We start from the raw sequence: 21,070 nt of genomic DNA, 5'->3' as shown, positions 1-21,070 counted from the left end.
CAGACGCAAGTGATTAGTCCAACTTAGAGTGGAATCCATAGTTACACCCAGATTTCTAACGCTGTCAGAGTACGGAACTATGAAGCTATTGAATTTATTTTAATAGTATACATAAATACTTATAAATACGGATAAACGCCCAGAAAACATACATGTCGATCACACACTCATATTTTCCAGGCAGGATATGGGTAACGAACCCACAGCTTTAGACTCTTAAAACGGCGGAAATAAGCATGGCGGTAGCATTTCCACGGACGAGCTCAGTCACAAAAAGCTCTGCTACTATCTAAAACTTAATTGTTTATCGGTTTGTTTCATTTCCGGGCCCACGGTTGTATGTGCTTGCAGTGCAATGGAATAGATCTTAAACAAAATTTTGTTCTTGCCTCTTCAACTTAGAATAGCTTAAATTAAAGAAAAGAAAAATATATATAATAATAAATTATAACGCACATTAAAATTGACAGCAAACTGGGTGCTACCCTGGCGCTCCCACTTCTCAAGGATAATATACGCGCCAGGATAACATCAGTTAAGTGCAACCGAGTAAAAGGTATCAAGATTAAAAATAGCGCTAATTTTCAGTTCGAAACCTTGTACAAGTGACACCACGGAAATAATTATTTCAGAGCTCATCAGATTTTGTTAAAATCTGGTAATTAGGGTATTGGAATGAATACACAATAGGCTACTAATGTTAAAAAATACGAAAATGAGTTTATAGGTTTCTCCTTCTTCCATACACACTCTAAATGAAAGTAGAGAAGAACGGATGGACTTGGTGCACGAAGGCGTTGCTGGTTCTGTATAAATGACGTGATGCAAAAAAACATGGTGAATTACGTGACACAGCGTGAAAAAATATAGTAACATATACAGTATTAAAGTGAAACCAATATTACAAACATGGAAAAATGTGGACAATGAAAAGCTTATATTAAATCTCTTCTAACAACAGTAAGAGCGTGGGAAAGACTACATTTGTAGGTACTGCGCATAACAATAAAATTTATTTTATACCTAATACGTAGCTCTTTATGAAGCTCTCATGAAGCGTGATAGCGGGGTAGGAGCTCGACTTCACTTTCGGTGGGCCGAGTTAGAGTCCCAGCACGCACCTCCAACTTTTCTAAGTTGTGTGCGTTTTAAGTAATTAAAATATCACTTGCTTTAACGGTAAAGGAAAACATCGTGAGGAAACCTGCATGCCTGAGAGTTCTACATAATGTTCTCAAAGGTAAGTGAATTCCACCATTCCGCACTGGGCCAGCGTAGTGGACTGCGGGCTTAACCTCTTGTCATTGTGCCCTGTCGTGGGCCGGTTAATGGGTTGATATGATGATGATGATGACGTAGCTCTACTCGTATTAGGTACAGAAGAAATTCTATTTATGTATTATTTTTACAACAACGACCGATGCCGAGTACTTAGAGATAATGTGCCGAGTATCGATGGATAGGTAGACAAAATGTTTTGGGTTTTTCATTTTAATGCTAAATCGTGATTCTACGCATCAAAAGAAAATACATAGATCTATGAATCTACCTTCCATTGCACACAAATTCGTAAGCAGAAAAGTAACTCAAATGCATTATTTATTGTCCTTATTATTATTTTAATTCCCTAACTTAAAAAAAGCACATGACACGACTGTAAAGTAAGAGGTGCGTGACGGGGATAGAGCACGGTCCTCCCGAAAAGGAAACCGAAGCCTTAACCACTACGCTATCACCTACTAGTTATTGCACGTATTGCAGATCTGTTTAAATAACAAAGCTCTTACCTAAGCTAACGTAAAAAATATATCCGCAATGTATACCTTCCCAATTTTCCGAACATCGTTATAGCTAAAGTGACCATAGGTACTACATGCTCAGGAAAAGGGCGCGCGCGACAAAGCTACCCACTAGTGGCACGTTAACGCGATCAAACGGTATCTCTATGAATTTTTCATGTACCACAGGAGTAATGGCATCGCCTGAGACGGCGGATCATTCTTTACGATCCGACAACGGAAACCTTTAAGGATAATATAGTTTATTCATTGCAGTTTCTTAAGAAAATGGCAAGCGAATGCAGGAACAGAAATGCAAACTAGCGTTAATTCAAATGAAATGCAGATAACGTAATTGACGGATTCTGAAATTTACTATCATTGAAATGAAGTTTTTATTTTAAGGAATTAAAAATATCACTTGCTTTAACGGTGAAGGAATACATCGTTAGTTATTCATTAGTTCTCGGTGTGGGAAGTCTACCATACTTGGCCAGCGTGGTGGACTATGGCCTACAACCTTCTCATCCTAATAATAAAATAAATAATTATACTACGACAATACATACATCGCCATCTAGCCCCAAAGTAAGCGTAGCTTGTGTTAAGGACACTAAGATGACTGTTGAATATTTTAATGAATAATATATATAAATACTTACAATACACGTATAAACACCCAGACACTGAAAAACAAGAATGCTCATCACACAAACATTTTCCAGTACTGGGAATCGAACCCACGGCCTTGAGCGCAGAAAGCAGGGTCGCTGCAAACTGCGCCTATCGGCTATTCATTCGGAGAGGATACTCGTGCTCTGCAGTGGGCCGATAATAATAATGAATAAATGAATAAATATACTACGACAATACACACATCGCCATCTAGCCCCAAAGTAAGCGTAGCTTGTGTTATGGGTACTGAGATAGCTGATGAATATTTTTTTATGAATATAATACACATAAATACTTATAATATACAGATAAACACCCAGACACTGAAAAACATTCATGTTCATCACACAAATACTTTCCAGTTGTGGGAATCGAACCCACGACCTTGGGCTCAGAAAGCAGGGTCGCTGCCCACTGCGCCACTCGGCCGTCAAATAGGTTGATAATAATGATGATTGATACGTTAAGTTACTTTTCACAAAAATCCAAATCAAACCAAAAAAGAAAATATAGAATAGAAAGTTGCAACACAATTACAAAAATCCTAAACCTGTAAACCGAAAAAAAGGAAACATCAGTGCATTAACTCACTCTGCTAAACCCCGATACAGTAACAGGATTGAAAAGCTGCATAGGGCACGAAAGCCCGAGTTTTTGTAGCACATCCGTAACCCGTAATAAGATAAAGGGTTTATCGTCTTTTCGTTAGCATAGTTCTCGTATGGGTCAGAGTTGGTCCGTAGTATACGTCGTTTTAGATTAAAAGAACGCTGAAAATTAATGTACCGTCAGCGTAAAAAAAATGTTTCGTTTGTTTTTTTTTCTTCAATCGGGTAACACAAATGGAAACAAATGTTAATACCGCTCACTCGGCTTGTCACAAAGCACACAGCTTTTATCTACCGAGGCATTATGAATGAATGAAACCTAGTATCACACATGACATGGCAAGTTTACAATTACAACTTTCCATAGATGACAGTTGCAATCAGAACTAAATCAATTACTTAAAGCAAGCTATTCATGTATTTGCTGCGTAAACGATTTCGTTACTCAAGGGTCACGTTAATCTATATTTTATGTAGTTTTTAAATCGCTTTGGTACTGCAGTCGTTATTAATTTTGTATATTTTCCATATACATAAATATTTTTTCTTTTTTTTTGCAATATTCGCAGAGTGATATTCAGAAGTGTGCAAAGGAGAAAGCTCCGAATCAGAGCCACAAGAGTATTGCACAATACAAAATTAGCCTTGACCTCAATAACATCAACTCGTTATTGATGACAAAATAAGGGGCGAATAAATCTAGGTACGCCCATATTCAATGTAAATTGAAGTTAACTGTTTTGGGCAGCGGTATACAGAACGTTCAGTTAGACATAATATTCACCAACCACCCATAAACCAGCACTAAAGAAGTAGTTCGTATGAAATTGTCCATCAGTGCTCTTTTTCCCTTATGCAACCTATACCTACATGGATTTTTGTTTGTGATGGGATAATCCCGGTACATTGTCCGCATTCGACGTAAGCACTCCTTGGAACCTTTTGATGACAAATATTATGTAAAACAAGGATATCGTGATGTTTCAAATATGCATCCGCCATTTTATGCTTTCGGATATTATAACATTTAACATATTCGTATTCGGTATTATAGCGCGTCATTAGAGAATAGATTTACAAATGGCTGCTGATGTTGTGCTCTTTCGCACTACATACGGATGTGCGAATATTGTTCGTATAAGATTCACGAAATAAACCTCCTCATATGAATGAAGGCTTCACGGAATAATAATGAATTTTTCGCTGTGAAACTTGTGTTTTTTACTTTTTGGTTTGTATGAAACCGATTTTAATTTTAAATAGACGAAGAAAGTTGTTATTTTATTTCATTTAATATTTTTGCTTATAAATAGAGATATACGTAAGAATAAACCAATTTTAAACTAACTTTTCATTTTATAAAGTTCGTTTATCTTAAATTAAATATGTTTTGACATCCCTTCTTTTTCCAGAAAAGTCTTGAAATGTTTTCTTTAATGGCACGGTTCATATACATGTTACTATACGAACGTGAAATTAGTTGCAAGTCACATAAGGGAATATTCATATAAATATAATAAATTTGTCCCGAAACCACAAAATAATCCTACGAGATTAACGCTAGACCAGTTGGTATAAATTTACTAGGCCTACACCCGGTTCGCGAGTAATTTGCCTCAATTTTCGTAATTTTTCTAACAAGTAGTTTTCTACAAACGTTTTGCGAGTAGCGAGTAATTTGCCTCCCTTTTTAGAAATTTTTCTAACAGTTATTAACAACGATTCCTAGTTAGCTACAAACAACTCGCGAGTCATTTGCCTCCCTTTTTACAGTCAGTTATTCACAATGGTTACTACTTAGTGAGCTGTTTAGGTACATAGAAAAATTTCACTGTTTAAAAAACTGCTACACTTTCTGAAAAGTTACAGAATACAGCCGGTGGTCAACTGCACCAATCGATATTGACTTCTAGTAATAAATCGTACGAGCAGACCTACGATTTAAATCGTAGGCCTGCTTCTAAGCTAGAATATAACAGTTATAGGAATGCATACGACTTCCGGTTTCCCCATCCTCTATTTAAGTGCTCTTGACTGCATCATCAGAAGTAATTACAGCCAAACGCTATATATAAAAAAATAATAACAGTGTTACAGTAAATAATTATTATTGATGAAAGAAGTATAATAAATTAAGAAATAATTTAAATTATATTAAATCCACAGCCAATGTCAATGATTGTGCCGATCGGTATTTTGATATCAAAACGGGTGCATTTTCAATACACTTCAGTCTTGAATGAGACTCAGACGATGTAAGGATACCTACTCATGGTGTCTTAGTCGTTTTCAACAGGGAATTATTAATCTACAAAAAGCTTTTTACTTACCAATTGAATTTAAATAACATTCATACGAATAGGATAGTATAAGGAAGTAATATGCAGAGATTTCTTACTTAATAAGAAACTAATTGGTTTCATTTTGTTACTTAAATTAAACTTGAATTTCAAATGCTTAGATTAGAATGTGTACGCAGAAGCTAAAGTCACAATTTACTTTAATGACTCACAGTATAGAAAGTTTTATACCGCTCCTCTACAAAGCTTTTTACTTGATTATATGCACTTTGTTTGTGGAACCGGTATTTGAAGTTTCATTTGTCCAAGTATTTAACAATATTATATGTTCCGAGAGTTTTATAATGCCAAGGAGACGTGCAGAACAATCGCATATATCAGCGAGTCATATTTTAAACCACAGCACGAGTGAGTACAGTAAAAACTAAACATTTATGATTATTTTTGCAACATAAACGTTACCATACCGTACCCCTAAAATTTAACTCTTGAAAGTAAATTGACCAGTTTGTAAGAGACGGTTCAGCCTAAGATGTTAGCGGTCTATTCGGGTATATTATGTAAAATAGCGGAAGAAAATTTAAATGGGAAACTTATCAGAAAATTTCTAGTCTATATATAGAAACTCAGCTTCCGTATCCACTCATATAATTAAGCCAGTATCAGATCAACTTCATCAGATTAGGGACAACTTGGAAACTTTTAGAAAATAAATAAACAGGTTTATCTATATTTTTATATGTATACAAATATATATTTTTATATATTAATTGCAATTGTTTAAAAATGAAACATAAAATAACAGAGTAGATATAAGTCATCTGAATCCTCTGAATCGCGGCGAACAGTGCGTGTAAAATGAAATAAAAAAAATACCTTGTGATGAAAAATTTGTCCGTACACATTTTTCCTGTATCAAATAGGATCAACCGTTGCAGATAAGCTAATATTTTCAGTGGAAATTGTAAATTGTATCGTCATCCCTCATCATTCATCATGCAAAATTAATTTTACCGGTGCTCTCTCCCTTCCTATTTCCATTACGTACTTTCTGCTTTCATACAAACTTGCGCAAGATCTTTGCAGACTTCCAAAAATCATCATATAAAAAAAAAAAAAAACATTTATTTCAACCGATTTGGATCATAAATGGTAAAGGTTATAGTCTTAGAGTTGTGACATTTAAAGATTTTCTGTTTAACACGTTTTTATTAGCCTGGTATGTAATTTAGAACTGTTTATTCTTAGTTTGTAGTTGTAATGTTTTCATGTATAGCGGAAGTCCGCAACGCCATATGTCGACCTTCTAAGGTTGAGTCAGTATAAACTTTTTTTTATCTAACAAATTTGGTAATAGCCTCTGGAAGCGGCTTTTTACCAACTTAAAAGCGAATATTTTAAATACACACTATTTGTTGGACTTTGGCTTCACTTTCGGTGGCCCGAGTTCCCACCAGGCGCCTATAACTTTTCTGAGTTATGTGCGTTTTTAGCATGTTTCGAGCAATTAAAATATCTCTTGCTTTAACGGTGAAGGAAAAAATCGCTAGGATAACTGCATGCCGTCGATTTCTCTATAATGTTCTCAAAGGCGTTTCACACGCTTTTAAGAACATAATGGGGAAATCCACCACTGGGCTACTTCTTATTGTGGGAGAGACCCCAGCCCTGTCGTGAGATATGATGATGATACCATTTGAAAATGTAATTGATACAAAAAGCACACTTTACAATTCAAAAAATAAAACAAAATGGCAGCCCTAAGTGATACTTGACGCTCAAGAACAATAGCGCGCAGGTAATTGGCATTAAAGGCAGCTGAACGATTGTTAGCGCCGTCAAGTGGCCGAGATGGCGCCGTTTCTTGCGCTAATTAGAAAAAAATACGACGTAAGATGACTCCTCTCGCAGTCTCTAGTACAAGTGGTTGTTCATTTTGTTTTATATTTAAATATTCGAGTGGTAAGGCCATAGCTTCATTTAAGAAAAATATTTTAAGTTTGGAACACACTAAACAAAACCTTTATATTACAAATACAAAAGTTAGTTCCCTTGTACTTCCTTCATACAGCGAATAACGCACTCTAAAATTGAAATTCAAACCAATTAATTAATAGTTCAAAAAAAAACTAAAAACACGCTTGTTATAAAAAAAACAAATTAAATCTGCTAAAGATAATGGTAGGAAATTTATATTAACAACATTCCTGCCTTATCGACTATAGATGAAAATTATATATATTAACAAAGTTCTTATTTTGTCAGTTTAAAAATGGAATAATATTATTATCAAATTCGTGTATTCTCATTGGTCCTCTATATATTATGTACAAAGTTTGATCGAAATCAGACCGTTTGAAGTCAAAATCAAGTCCAAAGGAGTCAGAAACCTACAAACAAACATACAGGTGACGCTAATAGAAAGCGTGTATATTATATTACTTCAAGTTTTTTGACTATTTGACTCCAGCGTTACCAGCGTAAGCTCAGTCATAACTACGAAGTTTACGGGAAAAGTACTGAATGTAATGTACAATTATCTTATATCAAAGACAGAAATGTACAGAACATAAGGGGCAAAGAAGGCAAAACGGGCTAATTGACTTGATTGGCTCTCATCAACTTGTTTTCAAAATAGACAGCGAAATATTTTATTGACTACCACGTAATCTATCAATGCTTGTTTTCGATGTCGAACCCTCCCATGCTTCCTGCAGATTACATCCCACTTGGAAGCGAAATAATTGATCAAATTATATCGAAAATCGCCTGAGAGCAGCAAAAAAATTCACAAATTAGGTACTTAAAACATTTTGAGGCCTTCCCTTTCAATGAACGTCTATTTTCGAGACTCTCCGATGCGATTATAATTTATTTAAGACAATAATTATCATCGTTATACCTTCTTCCGATAAATAATATATATTACCAGCCTGGCGAAGTGTTGAGTGCTGGAAGTATTAGTGGTACGTGTCGAATTTGATACCCGGCAGAGGTAGTTCGGGAATTTATGATTTCTGACTGTACTAGCGGGAGGTTTTGGCCATGGCTAGTGACCAAGCAACCGAAATAGACGTTCCGGCACGATATCGCGTATAAATCGATTGGGGATCCAATATTACTCCATACCCATGGGCATGTATGGGATTTTTAAGCGACACCACTATCGGAACGCTAAATCGCTTGGTGGCACGTTCCTTTTGCGAATTACCCCGCCGGGATCGGACCCGGAACCTCCAGCTTATGTGCTGAGTCCCACAGCACTCACCGCTCCGTCAGGGATAATGTCAAATTCACGTCATTTACAGAATTATGTACAACAGAATTGCCCCCATTCTTTCTCATTCAACTGCTTTAACACGATAGTTAATCTACATCAACCGGAATAGGAAAATGTAAAAATCTATCGTTTACGGATTTTCCAGTTTGCTTCATACAATCGATGCACGGCCATTACCCACTATCGTAAATGAAGCCCCTTTTATTTAAAGGTTAAGGAGCCAGAAACAGAAGCAATTTACTTGCTCCAGATAAGCTATAATGATCCATTGAAAAGCTCCTACACAAGTACCTATGATCACCAGTTAGACCTTTCGTACACAAGGCTACGAAAATCTGCAATATCCAATGATTTTTGTCTCTAACTACCGCTGTACATAGAGAGAAGCAATTTACTTGCTCCAGATAAGCTGTAGTTATCAATTGAAAAGCTCCTACACAAGTACGTATGATCACCAGTTAGGCCCTTCGTACACAAGGCTACGAAAATCTGCAATACCCAATGAATTTAATCTCTACCTCTACTAGACTATCGCTGTACATAGAGATACACAGGCTTCGCCGACATTTTGTACATTTGCCGCCGACACCAGTCGAGCTGTACGTGCTGGGCAACATCTTCGCTATAAAAGCTGCTGCAATTTCCCAGGATCAATTATTTAATATTAAATTTATTTCTGAGGTGGAGAAAGTTATTATAAGTAAAAAGAGTATTCTAAAAAAGAAATGACAGAATAAGCTCTGTCAAAACGCCGTAGGAACTGTCTTTAATTTTTAATATGGTATCCAATGTGGCCACGTAGTAAGTTATTTAAATAGTAGAACTTTTTGGTAGATGTTGTTTACAGCTTTCATTTCATTATAGTTTCATAGTCACTCGTGACAGAAGTTTTTGAAATTTGTTTGAGCCGCTACGACTGACTGACATAGGATCTATCCCAAGAAAACTTACAGTTCCCGCGGGGAAAAAAAAGGAGAAAATCCAAATAAAGTAATACTTTTTTTATCCTTCTTGTATTAAGTATGTAAAGTACACGTTTGCAAATTTTTTACGATATATAGAAATAGATGTCTGTCATTTATTGTCATTATTATTATGCAGCACAGTTTTTACTATTGCAGTGCCACCCTTGCTAGTATTTTAAGTGCCATTGTAACTGTTCCAAATAAAGATTTATTTATTATTGATGTCCCACAGCTGGGCAAACCTCTTAATGGAAATTCTTACGCTCAGTCGCATCCAAAATCTTTGGAATTTAGTCATTCAATCCTTATCTACAAGGACTGCACACCAAGGAAATTATAGCACTATCAACATATAAGTGTTTGGATTAAATTAATTATTAATTTCGGGCGTTATTATCAATCGTCATTTCTGCAAACTGAAGAGTAGGTTTATTGACAATTCCCAAATTAAGAAAAAAATTCCAATAATAATATCTATCCTCCTTGCGCATTAAAAAAATAAACCTTAGAAATATATCAAAGATTCTTATTTTAAAAGCGTGTACCTATACTTTTGAACGTTCAAAGAATTACCTATCTATTGTGCACCAGCCCACCGTGGCTTGCAAAGGAAGGATTACACTGATACCTCTGTAGTGGTGCCCTCTTTATACCAACAAGAAAAATAAACTTTAACTCGAATGCAGTATAATATCTTCCTTAGATACACACGGAAACGAGATATGATCAATCTCCTCCCGTGGATAATATCCGCTATTAAAGTTAGACTAATTCTTGGGTGTTACGAAAACAAGATAAGAGCATCGTTATAAATGAATAGATATATTCACGCAAACAAATATCTTACACTTATTACACCCACAAATAAACCAGCGCCATCCCTTGGAATACATTTGAACTACTACAGACCAAGAATGAATTCATGATAGTCATTAGTTTTGCCTGGTAGAGATCGCTTTTAAGCGATAAGGCCTAATGTACCTTTTGCTCCTTTATTTTAATTTTTTTTTTTTTTATTATTTGGTGTACAATAAAGTGTATTTTCATTTTATTTCATTCCATTTTCATTTCATTTCATTTCATTTCATTTTCATTTCATTTTATTTTATTAACCTTATGAGAATAATTAAACGAAAATAACTACTTACAGGTCACGGATTACTTTTTTATTTGTTTAAATCGTTCAGTCGAGTCTGCAAGGATATCTTTTAGCACTAATATATTGGTAACATTTTTTTTGTTCACCTGAGTGACGAGTGTGAGAATTTTTATCACTTATTCGATCGCGTGAAAGTTAACTACGATTTATGCGGTATCGAAAGAGCGCCATCTAGACACCATAGAATTACTAAATACCATAGATAGCATGAATCTGATTCGCAAGGTAATTTGCCAATTGATAAGTTTAAACACATTTAATAAATCGTGGTTACTACACGATTGATGAATTTCTTAACGACAAGGCTGCTTGCAAGCAGGCTCCGCTATCATCTCTAAAAATATAGAAAATTTATTAAATATCTTTTATCAGTAAACTGTAAAATGATATTGAAAAAGAGCAATCTGCTGAGTTTATTGCCGGCTCTTCTCGGTGGCATCTGCCTTCCGAACCGGTGGTGGAGTCACTACAAATAGACTGACTTGAAGTTTTAAAAGTGCTTATAAATTGGGCCTACATAAAATAAATGAATTTTGAATTTTGAATGTTGTTTATAGCAACATTTTCATCTCAAATCACTGATGATAATGAGAACTAATTAGCGACAAATATAATGGATACAATATCTGCGGTTGGTTTGACACATACAGCTCTGTGGTCCCTTTTGACGTGCTGCTGCCTCATTCCAATGATGCAAACTGCGGTATTTCAATTTAGTCATATAATTATTATTTGACGGCCGATTGGCAATTGACCCTGCAGTTTTGGGAATCGAGACCTGCTGAGTCCAAAACTGGATTTGTAACTTTTTTCCGAATTCCAAAAATGTTCGTGTGCTGAACGTAAATGTTTTTCAGCTTCTGGGTGTTATTTTTATAAACATTTCTATCAACTTCGGTCTGTAAATACAGATTATCCGATAAAATATAACAAAGAATACATATTTAAACATTTCCTCAAAATATTTAACGTTATATATCCTTTCACCAGATTCTTAGCAAAAAAAAAACTTCAAAGCCTCCAAAAATATACGTCATAATGCCAGGAAAAATCAGACGCCATATTTCATTTACCCAAAAAAATTACCTAACCGGCAATGAAAGATATTTGATATTCACGGGTACGTGATAAGAGAATTTTCCAGTCCTTTACGTTAAGTATGTTCCTCAATAGCCTCAGCCGGGATGAGTTGTCATAGCGACAAACTGGATCCCATTGAACAAATCTACCCTCATCCGATTGAATAGTTTATTCTGCAAACTCGGGAGCTTCTTACAGATAAAAATCACCTTTTAATGTTGTAGGTAGGTACTCTTAAAAACAGATATTGTGATGTTGATCGTATTTATCAAAGGAGCGACAAAATCTTAATAATGCAGGTAGCCAAAATTTTCTTTTTAGCAATCCCACGCGAATTTTTTTGTAACGAATTTCCTTAACGCGGTTTCCGGTAGTCTGTAGGTAGCTATATTTTTTTTTATCACAACACGCGGGAGCCAAGTTCCAGCCAAGAGAGAGGAACTGGCGCGCAGCTACTATGAAATGAAATGTATCCAGACAGGCAAACTTTAGTTGACTGTGGAAACTAGGATGATTAAAATCTAAAAAAGACAATTACAGCATGGTGATTATTTATATCGAATTTCAGATCCGTGCCCTATAGTGGGAATGTAATAGTTTGATTATGAGGTAGGTCGGCAGGTAAAATGGATGAATGTTAACTTCCCACTGCTGGATACAAGCCTCGTCTCTCATACAAAAGACGATTTTAGAGCAGAGACCCACCACGCTGCTTTAGTGCGGGTCGATAGGCTTGATCTCATTTAGTAATAATAACCGGGACGAACGCCTTAACGTGCTATCCAAGGCACTGGGGTTGACACCGCAAATTTCCTATCTCCGGGCTGGCACTGAAAATTCTTATAGTCAATACTAATTATTTGTGCCCCGATTCGAACCCAGGATCTCGTGATCCGTGATAAAAAAAACATCTTTGCTATAACACTTGATGTTATAAACTACAGAAAAAGCAAATATTAAAAAAACATTTCCATTTAACAGAGCAATTCAAAGGTAATCCCAGCTTAAGCGAAACCAGCACTTTAGAGTGGCGTAATAATGGAAATTTTTCATCTTGGAGGGAAAAAATTAAACTGGAATTGAAAACAATCATTGGCATCGAATCACTAGGCCAAGTGGCTAGAAACAAACAGGGAAAGAAGCAAATTATCTGTACCTGGCTTTAGAGTCATAATGTATTACGTAACCTAGAGATGGCATCGCAAACTTAGCCTATTCCTAGCATAAAACATTTGACAGTACCTACTTTAATAGAATGATAGTACTTATAAAAAAATATTGTCTGAAAATACTGGATTTTAAGGATCCCGCTCAGGTCTTATATATACGAAATAATGTCATTAGAAGCACTAATGGGCTTCCACATAGATTTCTTTATAGTATACACAGTAAATTATTACTTTATACAACAGGGCTAATTTTGAACGGACCTTAGCGAGACGCGTGCTGACAGAGCTGAAAATCAATCCACCAAATAATAAATATTAAATAGTTTATTTATTATTAAATAATAATAATAAATAAACTACAACAATACACATCGCCATCTAGCCCCAAAGTAAGCTTAGCTTGTGTTATGGGTACTGAGATAGCTGATGAATATTTTTTATGAATATAATTAACACATAAATCCTTATAATATACAGATAAACACCCAGACACTGAAAAACATTCATGTTCATCACACAAACATTTCCCAGTTGTGGGATCGAACCCACGGCCTTGGACTCAGAAAGCAGGGTCGCTGCCCACTGCACCACTCGGCTGTCAAAGCCAGAGCATCTGGCAACACGGATGCATAGATTTCGTTGGACATGTCCGCTTTAGAACGCAGAACATTTTATTTAGCGGTACCCGGATATTTAGGCTAAGGGATATGTTAAATGTTAACGGATCTTAACGGGTCGCGACCTAAGAGGGCGTACCTAAACCCGTGACATCATGTCAAACGCGAAGCATCTGGCAACAATAATGGACGCACGCATATATTTCATTGTTCATGACGTCTTTACTAGGTTCATAGTACATTATTCCTTAAAACAACCCGGCATTGGTAATAGATCTTAACGGAACGCGATCTAATAGGATCCGGAACGACAATGCAAAAGCGAGGAATCTGGCAAGACTATAATGGGCGTACGCATGGATTTCGTTGCATATGACGGCTCTAGTACGCAGTACATTACTACTGAATAGTACCCGGCTAATTGTTGACGGATCAAAGCGAGGGAGCCGGGTAAATCCGACCTGTTTGTTATATTTTATTTCTGAAACGGCAGAGGCGGGGCGGGACGGCCGCGGGCGCTATACGCAATTATTGTTATTACAAAGAGATTGCCGCTGAGCCGGCTCAGAACTTGGAGTTTTTCGCAAAATTCGTTCCAACAATTCATAATTGCACTGTTGCTGCGTGTCAATAGTCAAGACTCACCTTGTGTTTATTTATTTTAATATTTCTCCACCGGATTTTACAAGGAATAGGAATATTTTGCAAAGAAGGTTTTACCGTCTCGTTATAATCGTAATCAAGCTTTTTCCGTCCATCTACCTTTTCAATAAAATCTAAATACGTAAACCCAAATATATTGGATACGGATTGGCACAACGGGCAGTGACCACGTTTTTGGAGTCTAAGGCCGTGGGTTCTATTCCCACAACTGGAAGATGTTTGTCTGATGAACATTAATGCTTTTCAGGTAGTGTTGCCCAAATGCAAGAACAAGACGAGACTTAGCCAGTCTTGGTCTTGGTCTTGCGCCAATACACCTGGTCTTGGTCTTGGTTTTGGTCTTGCGCTCCCAGTCTTGGTCTTGGTCTTGGTCTTGCAGCAAGAGTCTTGCAAGTCTTGCAATTACCTATTAGTCTATTACTATTTATTAAAGTTTACTTTAAATCTTAGAAAAACGTATTAGAATTGGAACATTGTGAGCTTGAATTAACATAGCCATAGTAAAGATCAAGCAGATTAATAAATAACTGAAGATTTGATAAGAAATTCGAAAAATCAACTGACCTATATGTCGTTTTCCATGGAAGTAACTGTTTCTTAATAAACATTTATGATTTATAAGCTTACATTTGCTAAAACATGTAAAAAAACAAATTAATTACAATAACTTGACTGTATTTTAAAGAACAATACTTATCTGTCTAGAAAGAGATTGAACCCTCAACTTATAAGAAATTTAATAAAAGAGTTTTACGATTTATCATTTATTTGAATAAAAAATAAAATACAACACAAATCAACAGCTTTATCATTAGGTTATGATACTTTATATCAATTCTTTTGACCAAGAATTAATACAAAGTAACCATCTGGCTGACTCATCACTTAACCTATTTCTATGTTTTCTAATTACTAATGATGCTTTAGAAAATAACCTCTCAGCAGGTACTGAAGTTGCAGGTATTGAGAGAAAATCACGGGCCATTTTCGATAAAATCGGATACTCTGTCTCATGCGTCCTCCACCAATCTAAAATGTCTTCCGAGCTGGCAGTTCTTGGTTTTCTCAGGTACTCCTCCAACTCGTTTATCACTAAGCCTTGAAGACAAGATCCAGATGACGTCGAGGGACATTCATAGAGTTTATCAAAGTCTATTACGTCTTCATCTTCATCACATACTTTATTGTCTTTTTCTGGTAATTCCAGAGATTTGTTCAGTGAGTGTAGACTTTTATATTCTTCATAAAGTTCATTGAACTTGCGCAGACTTTCTGTTTTAAGTTGCTTCCCCCACATTGTCAGGTCAAAAGTCTGAGCCTTATGCCTTGGGTCTAAAATTAAAGAAGTACAATAAATCCAGTTGCTCTTCTTGTAATGTTTAAGCATTTTGTCTCGAGCTGCTTGGAAAGCTAGAATGAGCCTTTCATCCACTTCAGATCGATTAGGTTTCTCATCTAACTGTTTTACCATGGATTCAATTTTATCTAGCAAGAGATTAAATGATACAATGACTAGCGGTAACGTAACATATTTGTCTCCACCAAGTTTTGTACTTAAAAGTTTAAAGTTTATTAGAAATTTATGTAATTTTTCGAGTACCTGCCATTCATTAGCTGTGATTTGAAAATCATTCAATTCGGTGACAGAACTGCACAATATGTCAATGCCCGCTCTCACTTTTAAACCAAATCCAATCATATCATGTGTGGAATTCCATCTCGTTGGACAGTCAAGAATGGCATTTAGATTTGATGGCACGCCAGCTGCTTCACAAGCAGACTGAAACTTCTTCTTCACTATCTCACTTCTTTTTATTTTACTGGAAATACTGCGTAACTTTGTTACAGATGTACGCGAGTCAGCAATATTTGGTGCAGATTCTTCATCTTCCTCATCCTCAGTTTCGTCTGCATAGTCTTCGTACTGCTGATCTTGCGCGTTAGTGTCAGACTCACAGTGTAATGCTAAGGTCTTTAATAAATCTTGTACACCAAGGTTTAAAATGTGAGCAAAGCACCGGAAATGTTGATTGTCTGAATCAAAGTGTGGCGGCAGCTGTTTGCCCAGTTCATACATAAATTTGGTATTTGCAGTTGCGTTGTCGACCGTGATACCTTGTATTTTATCAATTATGCCATATTCCAATAAACATTCATGGAAAATCGTTGCAATATCTTCCCCAGTATGTCGACCGCGTGATGGTATAAAATCAAGAACTACAGATCGATACTTCCATTCGTTGTCTATATAATGAATAGTAACCCCGTAGTAACTCCTACCAGCAATTGACGTCCACCCATCAATGGTAAACGACATTTTAGATGATAATGGTTGAAGTCGTTCCTTGAGATTCAATTGGAGCTCTTCAAATCGCTCTTTGACTTTCCTTCTAAGTGTAGACCTTTTAGGAAACACCATATTAGGGCAAATACGTCGAAAATATACTTGTGTAGCTTCGTCATCGAAAAATGAGAAGGGAAGATATTTTTTCACCACCCAATCAACTGTAGCTGTCGTGATGTTGTCACTGCTGTTTTCCGACTGAAACAAAACAATAAATCTTGTGTTATTATTTAAAACATACTAGGTTTGAGCGTATAAGAGGAGGAGGTTTGTTGTTGTTAAATCGAGAAAATCGTTAAATTGATATTTGTTATATTAAGGTTGCACTGTATTGTAATTTACCAAAATAAAGTACTTAGTTGTTACTGGCCGATTAAATGAAAATATGGGTGTTTATAAAAAATATTTAAGACGATAATTACATACTTAATATGTCGCACCCCTAGATGAAAACACCACTAACTCAAAAATACTTACGTAAGTTAATGGCGTTTTTGAAAGTATCGCATGAATAGCTACGCGGAGTTAAAATTCTTTTAACTGTTAAAAAAATATTCTTACCTGTCCACTTCTTCCAGCGGTTACTAAAAAGCTTGTGATATCTCCACTTAATTTTGGTTTAACAGGAAGAAATATTTCTGATTCCTTTTTGTGGAAAGACATTAGATGTTTCCTTAAGCCTGAAGTGTTTCTGTTTTTCATTTTTATTTCAATCTTTTTATGTTGGCACAATTTACACAAGGCAGTTTGGGATGCATGAATTATTTCGAAAAACTCCTCAAATTTGCTTTTGGGTCTTGAATCTTCGTCACTCATATTAAATTGTACACGTGATACGTTTTTAGAAAACAACGAGAATTAGTAAAAACAATTATTAAGTTAGAATCGAAGCACAGCTCAATTGGAAATGACTGGAATTAAAATAATTCCTTCATTTATAGTACGTTTCCTTGCTTTTTACCGCGCCGCCTCGCCACGTGCCGGCTCTATGAAAAGGATGCCGCCGCAAATCGAACGATGCCGCGTGCGGCGTACAAACACACACTAAATATTACCTACTTGTACAGACGCGACCCGTGAATAAAATATATGTAAAGAATTAGTGCCAATCACTATTCTTTACATATAAGTGAATGTTTTGGCGTGCATCTATACTAATATTATAAAGCTGAAGAGTTCGTTTGTATGTTTGATGACAGAAGTTTTAAAATAAATAAATAAATCCTGAACGTCACTATACCTCCAAAGTTACTATTCCTCGTGGACGAAGTCGCGGGCACAGCTAGTAAATACTTACTCTCATCATCTCTCTCAGAGATATTCGAACACTTTTTTGCTATTTTTTCTTGTAAAAACTTAAGAAATATATTGACTAAATGTACAATAATAGTACCTAAGTAATTAGTTTAAAACCATATAAGTAATCAATATTATAATTACTTACTAGAATGAATTATTATGACATCTACTACCTATCCTCACCATTTTATCCTAATCATAATACTACTTGCGTGATCAGTATAATGTATTCATTTTCATTCTAAGCACTCTGAAACTTATTTATTCTTTGGAACACCTGTAGGTACTCTTAAAATTCGAAATTATTTTGCATGAATAGTGTCAAATGTTATGATTTCGGCGCGGCGGCAACGATTGTTTTAGATTTCAAAAGAAGCCGCCGGCGCGTGTATCATAACCATGTACTTCCGAAAAGCGGCAAATTTCTTTGAGAAGTAAGTACAAAACCTTTGATGCCGCATTATCAAAGTGCCGATGGTTAAAACATAACTATGCATGCACTCAGTTTGATTTTAATAGATATTTTTTTATTCGCTATGTTTATGGTATTAGTCGTAATGCGCATAGGTCCAGTTTTTCATATTCTTTGATATAGTTTTTTGCGTCTCATAGAATTCCTAAGCGTACCTACCTACCTATACACCGAACTGTTACACCTAACTACTCCGTGAAATAGCGCTAAGTCCTAGCTGCAAGACGCAAGAGTCTTGCAGGCTATGTCTTGTTCTTGCTCAAGTCTTGCACGGTCAGTCTTGGTCTTGGTCTTGCTAAAAATACGCGGTCTTGTTCTTGGTCTTGGTCTTGCAAAAACGCAAGAACAAGACCAAGACTGCAAGACCAAGACTGAATTTGGGCAACACTATTTTCAGGGCCTGGGTGTTCATTTATATATAATAAGTTTTTATATATATTATTCCTTAATATTTATCAGTTATCTTAGTACCCACAACACAAGCTACGCTTAGTTAGTGGCTTGGTATTGTTCTAAGAGTACCCAAGACCTGTAGGCAAAAATTAAATATATAACCGCACAGTATTTGAAGGTAGACAGCAATAATTGTAGCTGCATATCCTGTTTATTCCGAAAAATTCACTCACATCAGATATTCCCAAAGCGCATAAAAAAAAGTAGGTAGGGAATGTATGTAAAACTCATTGTCTGCTTCAGAGTAGACTATCATATTTTTAATTAGATGTTGATAAAGTCGAAAGCTGCCACTTCACGAGCAATTACATAGAAAATATTATTATGTAATACTTACCTATGAAGACGAATATCTGGTGATGAGCATATCGGAGCAGCATCGATATTGAAACAGTCTGTAACAATAAAAAAATACGTATGTGTAATGAACAGAAGTATAACTAAGCAAACCTACTTTTAATTATCGCAATAGTTCTATTTCAGCCAATAGCGGTATTAATTACGTACTTATTAGCTAAAATATTACGATGTATATGCTATAAACAAACTACCTCGTTGGTACCAGGTAGGAGTTAGGGCACCCCCGTGCCTCGGAGAGCACGCTAAGTGGTTGATTACTATCGTTTACTATCACTTGTGATTAATAGTCATTAAAGGACACCTACCCGCATTGGAACGGCGTGGCGGGCCTTATCCTTTGTTATTAGAAAACCGGCTCTCCTATTAGAGACGAAGCCTGTGCCCATCACTGTGACGTTAATGGGTCAAAAACAATATCAAACCATACATTTTTGTATTTATAACACTACTAGCGGACCCAGCAGACCTATTTACAGAGTCCAAACCATACAGGAACTCATTGAAATGTACATCCAAAATTTCATCCAAATCGGACCAGCCGTTTAGGAGGAGCTAGGTGACAAACAAACGTAATAAAGAATTTATTTACGAATCCACGTGAATTTGAAGTTACTTTGTTCCTTAATTCAGGCCCTGACAGACGGATAGACAGCTGGACAGACGGTTAAATAACAATTGTACCCAAGTAAACTCTAAAACTACACTTCTCTCGGTCAATTATTTATTCATAAACGAGCTGATCGAATAGTTATATCCTTATAGTTATTCGTGAATAAAGATAACTTGGTTTCCGTCCAAATAAGCATGAAGGTTAATTAAGAAATCAACTTCTCAATCCTTTATTTATTTATTTATTTATTAGTAATCCAACAGCGTTACAAACTTTTTTGGTTAAGGGTTTATCTTATGACTAAAATAAGGCCAAATCTAGATTACATATATAAACTGCGACAATAAAGCAATAGGTGCAAGTACAATATATACAAAATGAATTAGTTACGATATTCACAACAGCATGAATGAGTGTGAGTGGGTGTGTGTGTGCGTAAGTGTGTGCCACACGCACACACTTACGCACACTCACACATACATTTGCTCCATAAGTGTGCAAATGTATGTGCTTGGGTGCGTGTGTGTCTGCATTTATGTAGAAGTGCAATCTTAAATGAATGATTTCACATAATTTATTATCTCTCGCGATGCAGATTATTTATTATTTTCAAATTTTCTCTGGTCTCGTCTGGTTAAATGGGAGGCTTCGGCCGTGGCTAGTTACCGCTCTACCAACAAAGACGCGCCGCTAAGCGATTTAGGGTTCCGGTATGATGTTGCGTAGAAACCGATTAGAGTTATGGGTTAAATATAACTGCTATATAGCGGGCTAACCTGTTAGGGAGCTAACAGGTTAGCCCGCTACCATCTTAGATAGTAACATATTCATAGATAGGTTTATCCCAAAGAGAATCCACGAGATTGCGAATTGCGTAGTACGCGGACAGTGCAGTTTCTAGTTTCTTAATTTGCTTTTAATAATTTAGGGCATATTTAAATCGCGAGAGTTTTGTGCTAAGATTACGGACGTGGCTCTTCCAGCCCAGGTGAGTATCTAAGGATATCAATAGTTAGGAGTATCTGTAGTTAGTTATTATTATATATTTATTAAATAATAATAATTAATATGTGTACAGATAAAATATTATTTTTTATAAAGTTAATTTAGCAATAAAAAAGTGATACTTAACATAAAAATTACTATAATGCCATTCTTACTGATATACATAAAATTGAGCGGAACAGTAACAGTAATTAATAAAATGTTAATTACAATAAACAAAAAAATAAGCTGTA

The 21,070-nt window shown here is 35.8% G+C and overlaps 1 protein-coding gene across 1 annotated transcript in view; it reads right to left on the bottom strand.

Moving 5' to 3' along the window:
• The window catches only part of LOC120633031 (membralin), a 155,271-nt gene that overhangs the window by 117,773 nt on the left and 16,428 nt on the right, over positions 1 to 21,070 (bottom strand). The window contains exon 7 of the mRNA XM_039903069.1: positions 19,200 to 19,257. Within this exon, the coding sequence (XP_039759003.1) occupies positions 19,200 to 19,257 (58 nt within the window). The remainder of the gene's footprint in view (positions 1 to 19,199; positions 19,258 to 21,070) is intronic.

Source organism: Pararge aegeria, chromosome 21 (assembly GCF_905163445.1).
Source record: "Pararge aegeria chromosome 21, ilParAegt1.1, whole genome shotgun sequence".
Taxonomy (NCBI): domain Eukaryota; kingdom Metazoa; phylum Arthropoda; class Insecta; order Lepidoptera; family Nymphalidae; genus Pararge; species Pararge aegeria.
Note: the sequence above shows the minus strand (reverse complement) of the source record. Positions and strands in the feature narration are given on the sequence as shown.